Raw genomic sequence first — 8,683 nt, 5'->3', positions numbered from 1 at the left:
TAAAAGTCTGGAGCTAAAGAATAAAATACATGAAATAAAAAAAGCAAAATTAAGAACTGACAGCAAAATTGATCAAGAAGAAATAATCTTTGAATTTGTTACAGCAAGGAACAACCTGCAAAGGGTATTTCAGAGATAAGTTCTCTTCATTCTAGAAAATATCAGTAGTCCCTTTCACCAGAAGTTCAGCTGACAAACAGATTAAACCAGGTCATCTTCCTTCTAGTCTTACTCCTGAGGCATTTGCCAGTAAAAAGAATGAATAGATTCCAGACTAACTCCTGTAATTACTTCCTCACACTGCTGAATGAAGTTTGTTCAACAATTGACAAGCTGTCCATCAAACATACTCCTTGCTATTGCTTACAATACTTTCTGAATCTAAAATTAGATTTGTGTATAGTCTGAAGGCCCACCACATCTTAGTAGCTCACTGTTCAAAGTAAGAAATATTTGATTAGATCTTTAAGGCTAAAGACCTCAAGATTTCTAAGAAATTTGTGCCATGGACAAATTTATTGGTTATTTTCTTTGTGTATCAGTCCAGATTTCACTCTATTAGTATTTCTATGTTGGTTCTTATCATTTACTTGGGCTAGAAATCTCATAGTTTTAACATAGATGAAGAAGTTATTTTCCTATAGATATTGTTCTTTTTGTTGATTTCTGTTTTTATTAAAGAGAGAGTTGTAATGAAAATACTTTTGCTCTATATCTTCAAATGTAAAAGAATGAAACATTTAAAAAGACCTTTCACTGCCATAACTGAGATTTCTATGGCTTGAAGAAGTCTACCAAAAACATTTGCTTCAATTTTATATGTTTGATTTTTTTGTGTGTGCATTAACTAAAAACCTTTTTAAGGCTCTATATTAACTTTGGAAAGATACAAAAAGCTTTTGAAAAGCAAATGATTACATTTTTAATTACTGTTTTGGATTCTAAAAGTATATGAATGACACAGGCAAGTATAAGGGTAGAAAAAGGGGGTAATAAAGGAAAAACAAAACTAACCTTCGTGTTCACTTTTAACTATTTTAAATAAGATTCTATGGAGTTAAATTTTATTGTCAGTGATAAGGAATTTAATTCACTTCAAGGAGACAGCAAAAAATACTGCATTAGAATATGTGGGCCTTTAAAAATATATACTTTGAATTAATATTTTTCTATATGTTGGATTAACAAGAGAATCAAATGTAAAATTACCTGAAGGCATAAGAAACTATTGGCCAGTTTGCACTAAATGATAAGTTTTCTGAAGAAAATGCCATACCTAATTTATCTTTTTATCTTTCATATCTACTATTATAACTTGCTGGTGCTGTGCATTGTATTGCTGTCAGTTTGTGACAGAAATACTTAAACAATGTCTTCAATTAATATTGTCCTAATTAATTAGTATATCTCAATTACAATGTCAGTGTTTTCTTTCCAATTGTACCATATCATTTATATCCAGAGACTCTAAATATTCTTTCCAATGAGTTAAAAGAAAAAAGAAACTATTCTCTGTTGGAACATGAATAACAAATTTTCAGCAGAATAATACTTGTCAAACACAAAGAATGAAAAAGAAATCCTAGTCAATTTAAAATACAGAGAGGACTGGCATTGATGGAATACAAGTGTCTAAGATAGAATTGTACAGAAGAATTCCTACAGTAATACCCAATTTTTGTAAAATATACTACCAGGAACAAAGGCTCCATTTTAGATCTCATTGTCTGAAAAGCAATCTTTCTTAGCAAAGTTCCAATATCTTTTTTCAATTTCAATATGACATTTTATTCTAAGGTTAATAGATATTAGCAATATGTAGAACCACAGAATATCAGCCACAAGAAGATAATAAGCATAGAGTAGATAATTCTGCGGCTTCGATTTCATTGCGAGACTACCAGAGGAATCAGTTTGGACTAGATGTAGGATCTTCATACTTTAGCACATTCAGTCCCAAATAAGGCAGGGTTATTGTGAAAAACTTTGAGTTCAGGTATGATAAGGTAAGTTACTAAATATTAATAATAATCACAGTACTGTGTTAAAGCATATATTTCAAAATATGTGTTGACATTTAAACATTGTAACAATGCTACATATTTTGACAACATAATAAATACATTTGAATGACTGAGTGAAACATGTCAGTTCCCATCAGAATTATTTATACATGTGTGCTGGAGGACAGGGAGCTTGGAGCAGGGTTAGGCACTAAAGTAAATTTAAAGCAACAATCTGAGAGAGTTCAAAGAGGAAGCAAAAAAAATTGTCTATTTTAGTCTGTTTTGGCCACTATAACCAAATACCATAAACTAACTGGCTTATAAAAGCAGAAATTTATTTTCCACAGTTCTGAAGACTGAGTTCAAAATCAAGCAGATTTTGTGTCTAGTGAAGGGTAACTTCCTCAGTTCATAGAGGGTACCTTGTGGCTGGGTCTTCATTTGTTGGAATAGGCAAGCATCTTATTCATAACAGCACTGATAAGAGTTCCACCCTTGTGACCCAACTTCCTAATACTACTATCACCTCAGGTGTTAGAATTTCAACATATAAATTTTAAGGGCTCCTATTCAGACCATAACAATGTCTTATTATTGAAATAATTATAATAGTGTTGTAATTTCTAACAGCTAGTGATGAATTCATTGAGAATTCTGAAGTGTTCCTGCCTGCCTACAGGGTTTACTGTAATATATAAATAGTGATATAATTCTTGTTCTGAGAATAAGACAAGGTCATGAGGTTGTATTCTCGAATTAAGTTTAATGCCTATGGAAATCCAAGAAACTTAATACATGCAACCGAAAATGTTTTCTTTCTCTATAGTGGAATTCTCAACATGATCAGAAGCTGTACTGGATGGTATAAATCAACTAATGAGAAAGACTGCAGGAGGCAAGAACTTCCTTTTTCTCAAGAAACTGGGAAATCATAAGGGGAAAAAACTCATAAAGAAAGGTAAAACTTTATCAAAGGATAAAGGAAAACAAATGATTCTGAGAAGTAAATACTGCCTCTAGACCTCAGACTTTTTATGTTGTGGTTTGACAGGTCCATAGACTGATGGTTACAGCCAGAGAAGGAAACTATGCATAATAACTGAAAATCTTTGTGATAAATTTGGATTAAAGGCAACAATGATTGAGACCTAACGTAGCATATCACTGTTGAGGGAAAGCGATTCTTCCCAAACAAAACAAGACTTTGGCATACTAAGAGCTTTCACCCATAGTAGGTAGATGAGTTCCATTAGTGGTTTTGGCATGAAAGTAGGACTTCACTACAGCATGGCCTTTTAACAAAATGCATTATCATCAGAAGGAAAGAGGCTGGTTCCTATATAGATTAAAAGGCAATTTCTCCTGGCTGCTTAACAGGCACCTCAGTAGCCATAATATACAGAAGGAAAATAGCTGGTACTGCATGATTCTGAGAAATATGATCACACATGAGATTGGTACCCAGCCTTTCAGATAGAGAATATGGAGACATTGAAAGCAAACTGTAAGTGCCACAGTAATAAATGGTGTCAGTCTTAGACACACAATGAAACATAAAACTTAGAACTTATTTTCGCTTAAATCTGGAAGTTAATATCTAAATGAAAAAACAAAGCTGCTGTTTAAAGAACACATTTTGTTTTCAACAAGTCTGTACTTTCAGGAAGAAGAACAAGTGAATTACTAGCGAGTCCAGGACATGATGAAAAAATTAGATTACATGGAAATAGAAGAAGACCCTGGAGACATAAGGAGACATGTGTGTCAGAGAAGGTGAAAGAGAGTCCAGGGAAAGAGAGTTTTGGAAAAAGACTACAGAACAAAAAGAAGCAATTGGTGTTAGGATAAATGCTCTGGCTTTGAATGACAAATACAATCCAAGTGACTGAAGTCCAAAGAAATTTGTTAGCCTTTCTAACTGGGAAGTGCAGGGATAAAATAGATTAGACCTAACTCCAACACACAGCCTGGAATAAATCCCAGGCAAACAGCAATATGAAGAAGAACTGCCTTTAAATAACCTGGAGATTTGGAAGCAAGAAAAATATATATTGTTTAAAGTTACCATGATGTTAAGGTTGTTATATAACATTATTGCAGTAGAAAATGAAATCTTAAACATGTTTATACTACTTATGAGTTATATTCAACTCGTTTTCAATTAAATATAAAAAAATGCTTTGGAAAATAGTAAAAAGAATTCCACATGTGAATAGATTATTTCACAATACTCTTAAAATTTTTAACTTTTAACCTTTCAAAAACATTTTCCATGTAAGACATTAAAATAAAACATATAAAAATATTACATTTTAAAGTTTTTTTATACTTGAATTTAAAAGCAACATTTTATGGCTGTATAAATGTTTTCAAGTCATCTAGGACGGGGTGGAAAATGGTGGAGCAGGCACTTACCTTACCTCAATCCACTGAAAGATAGAAAACTTCACTGCTAGTTTTTGTACATTGGGGTTCCACAAAACATTTCAATTTTTCTTGGAGCAAGAAGGGGAGATTATTTTTCTAAGTTAAAAAGCACATTTGTAATCTTTTTTACTACATAGTCATCTTACACAGAAAATTTAAAAATTTCTCCTTCCTACTAAAAGGAATTTGTTTGTGTATATCTTAAATATATAATTTATAAAACAATAATCAAGCCAAATTAGACATCATAGAGAAAATATCTCCTTTCTTCATAGCCTAAAATAATCACAGTCTGAAAAAATGCTTCTTCCTATAACTCCTATAATCATATCATTTCCAGAATATGTTTTGTGTTAAAATTTGTCAATGAAATGTTGGTAATAAATGACATATTGTAATGCACTAAATCAAGAAAGATCTATATCTCCTGTCATCTTTGAAAGTTTGTACCTATATTTTTTTTTTCCAAAGCTGTGATTATTCCAACACACTATGATATGTTAAAAATTATCACTGTAAAATATTTTGGTTCACCGGGAAAAATACACTTTTTAAAATGTTTAATTGTTGGTACCTAGCAGGTATACATATTTATAGGGTATATGAGATATTTTGATACAAAAACGCAATGTGTAATAATAACATCAGGATAAATGTGATAAAAACAGAGATATGATTAGGAAATGAAATAAGAAAATGAGCAAAGAAATATACCCAAAAGGATATCTGAGGGCAGACATTGATATTTTTTGTGGGAATATTGTAATGTATGAAATCTGAGAGGAACGATGCAGAAGAAAGGGAAAACCTGCTAAATCAAAAGAGGGAGGATAATCTGAAAAAATTAAGTCCTCCAAAAGATAAAAATGGAGTGTTATCATTAACATAAGTAGAGAAAAATGGCCTTTCTTAGAATGAGGTGTACTTTCGTCATTGTAGGAGGAGAAAAAAAGGAAAATGCTAAGGAAAAATGCAGGACAGCTCTCCAAGTGGCCTTGGGCCAACCCAGTTCTTTGCCTTCTCTCACTTACGGTTCTCAAGAATAGTTGTAGAATGAGCTGGGAATGCAGCATCCTGCGATAAGGCTCAGACTCTGTTACTTTGTCTCTTAGAACAGCATTTCCTTCAGTGCTTTAGCCCACTGTATCACTTGATGCCCAGGTTATAAAACAGGGGGCGGGCTTCTTTCGGGGTCCCTTAGATGAGGTACAAATAGGGCACGTGCAAATGAGACTGCACCCGCTCTAGGAAAATTGTCTGAGTCTTGGGAGGCTGGCTCCTCATGAATCCCAGGTTTCTGTGTCTCTTGATGCCTATCTGTAAGCAATAAACCTGCTTCGTGTAACGTTTTGTGTGTATGTTCTCTCTCACCGGACTTATGCAAGTAGTAGAAATTGTAGCCCAAGATGAGTGAGCTGAAGTGGTACCAATGCACAGTGAATCTGCTTTGTGGCAGGGACAGATATATTTATAGGTCAAAAGAAGAGACACTTCTGAGTTATGGCCTCTATGTTCTCATTTAAACATTAAAAAGAAAGGGAGAGTTATAAAGAAAACTAGATGAGATCCCTAGTGAATTCCATGTTTAACGTTAAGATGAAGAAGAATGAATAGAGTATTGAGAAGAAAACCTAGACAGCATGGTGTCATGGCAGCCCTAAGTAAACTTTCCTATTGTAGAATAAGAAAAAGGACAAAAAGTCATAAACACCAAGTCAAAGCAAATAGAAAAAATATGAAAAAGAAGAGAGAATATAGAGAAAGTAGGGGGAGATTCCAGTGAGCTCAATAGAGATAAGAACTGTGGATTTTATAATTTGGGTTTCTTCTATTTTTTAAACCTTATTAACAGCAAAAGTACTTGTATATCATAAAAAGCATACAACGGGGCCAGCTTTGGATGGATATCAACTTTAAACCATCCATCTGTAAATAACAGATAAAAACACTCTCTGGAAGGATTACAGAATGACAGAAATTAGAGGTCCATAGCTGGGTAAATGAGGCTAATGACAACAAACATATTGGTTAAATTGCTTCTCTGAGATCATAGAAACTCCTTTGACAAATAGGTTAAAGTTAGTCTTCTAAAGCATAACAACAGGTAGATTTTAATTATCTTATAATTGTTTAATAATTACGTGAGATTTTTAACACTATTCTTACTATTCTGAGATTTTCAAGTTGATTACTTGGTGCACGTTTTATCAAAAATCAATGAAATATAAGAAGTATTGTAAATGTAAGAAAAGAAACACACTTTGCTAATGTTTTGCATATGTACTTTTAATTTAAGTTTTATAATTTAGATTCAACATGAATTGCAATAAATGGATCTTCAGCAGTGTTACTAATAGAAAAATGAGCCTTCCCATCATCAGAAACGTAGATTTTAATGCCTGTACAATCGCCATTAATTTTATCTCCAGAAATGACATCACAGTATGTGCCAGCAGGAAGACCAGTTTGCAAAGATAAAGAAAGTGACCTGTAAAACAAAATTTAAGATTTAACTTCAATACAACAAAAAGCAAGAATGCAGACTGTCTCTAACACGAATAAACAGCATAATTTTATGCTGTAGAACTCTAGGCAGTCAAGGTTTCATTAAGAAGAAAACCCATATGCCTCTCTAGGCAATATGCTTAGATGCAAATAGCTTTCCCAGGACCAGAAGTAACCGTACAGAATACCTAGCAATTCCCTGGTCAGTAGGGAAAGTATTGCCAAAATATCAAAGTTGAAGAATATCAGTGAAGATTGGCAGGAATGGTCACACTTTGATAATAGTGCTACCTTGGTAAACCAAATTTGTACTCAACTGAACTTAATACGATTACTTTTTAAAATGTAAAGGGTATTTCTTTTTTTATCTCGTTCTTTCCCATGAGGTTACAAAGAATCTGGGGTGTACATACAAACAACCTAGCATTTCTATGAAGAAGTGATAGTTTGAAATATAAAGCTTTTTCACATAAATTTCTTTTGGTATTTTCATCCACAAAGGAAAGAAATTAAAGAACTAGACATGGGTCCTTTTGGCAAGAAAGAGATCGACTTGACTTATATATTTATGTATGTATGTATCTTTCTACAGTGAAATGTAATTTAGACTAGGATGGGCTATGTATGAGTATCAGTTGGCCTTTGACAGACACATTTCAACTGCTTTCAAGGAGGTGTTCTGAGCTATAGGTTAGAGAATCATTTATCCTACAGGCAAAAGATATAAGCATCACAGATGAAAGGTCTACAATGAGAAGTTTCAGAACTAAAACCCAAATCTCCTGAGGCAAATCATTAACCACAGATACATATTGTTCATACATATGCTTTAAAAATATTATTTGTCACAAGGAGATAGAGAAGTGAATAAAATACACCACAAAATTCAGTAGAGTAGTCCTTGAGGAAAAGAGCTAGAAATAAAGACATTTCAATATTGAGGCAGCATTTTTCCATGATTAAAAAAGCAGGACTACAAGACATGTTCTTTTAATGATTTCACAATCTGTATATTAACTACTTTGTGTATTTTGTGGCACGTGTAGGTGAGCATATATGTGTGCATTCTGTATATGCATAAGATACTGCGAGGGTGCACAGAAAGGATTCTGCTTACAACAGAAAGTCCCTATGAAAATACAAGAACAAAGAAGTAAGAGCCATCGTCCTTTGAATTCCGCCCATTTTTTATCTCTATGTCTTCTTGCTCCACTGACTAAATGATTTTTCAGATATAATAAAAGGAAATGTACAGAAAAAAAGAATAAACCAAGAACATGCTGGTACAAAACCTTATTTTTAATTGATATTTACTTACCAGTCATCATTGTTGAAAACAATGAATCCTCTGTTTCCTCTCCCAAAAGCCACTTGGTTGCTGTCATTGTCCCACCAGTTTGTGAAAGCCTGGCCATCCACTACATTGCGGAACATAACCATGTTCCTAAAACACAGTAACATATAAAACATTCACATTCTTAAACTTCAACTGTTCTCAATAAAACGTTAAAGAAAGTTTACTAGAAGAGGAGATGTCTAAATAAATATTCTCACCTTATCTGGCGCCAACGATGTTCACAGACCCAGTCATTGCCACAAGTAGTGTCTGGATTAATAGTAACTTCTTTAATTTCTCCATTATTATTTGGTGGCCCAATCCAATCATTAACATCCTTAATTGATGAGGGGGGAGGGGAAAGTCAAATTTTTACATAATGTATTTGCCTCTTTCTTCTCCTTCACAC

General features: G+C 33.3%; 1 protein-coding gene across 1 annotated transcript in view; it reads right to left on the bottom strand.

Moving 5' to 3' along the window:
* Positions 1-6,693: 6,693 nt before the first annotated feature.
* The window catches only part of LOC105726773 (pancreatic alpha-amylase), a 28,079-nt gene continuing 26,089 nt past the window's right edge, over positions 6,694-8,683 (bottom strand). The window contains exons 9-11 of the mRNA XM_064371071.1: positions 8,493-8,611; positions 8,257-8,382; positions 6,694-6,921 (exon numbers count right to left, since the gene is read on the bottom strand). Of these exons, the coding sequence (XP_064227141.1) occupies positions 6,732-6,921; positions 8,257-8,382; positions 8,493-8,611 (435 nt within the window). The 3' untranslated portion in view covers positions 6,694-6,731. The remainder of the gene's footprint in view (positions 6,922-8,256; positions 8,383-8,492; positions 8,612-8,683) is intronic.

Source organism: Aotus nancymaae, unplaced genomic scaffold, assembly GCF_030222135.1.
Source record: "Aotus nancymaae isolate 86718 unplaced genomic scaffold, 86718_ANA_hifiasm-v0.15.2.pri h1tg000117l, whole genome shotgun sequence".
NCBI lineage: Eukaryota > Metazoa > Chordata > Mammalia > Primates > Aotidae > Aotus > Aotus nancymaae.
This window is presented reverse-complemented; position numbering and strand designations above follow the sequence as displayed.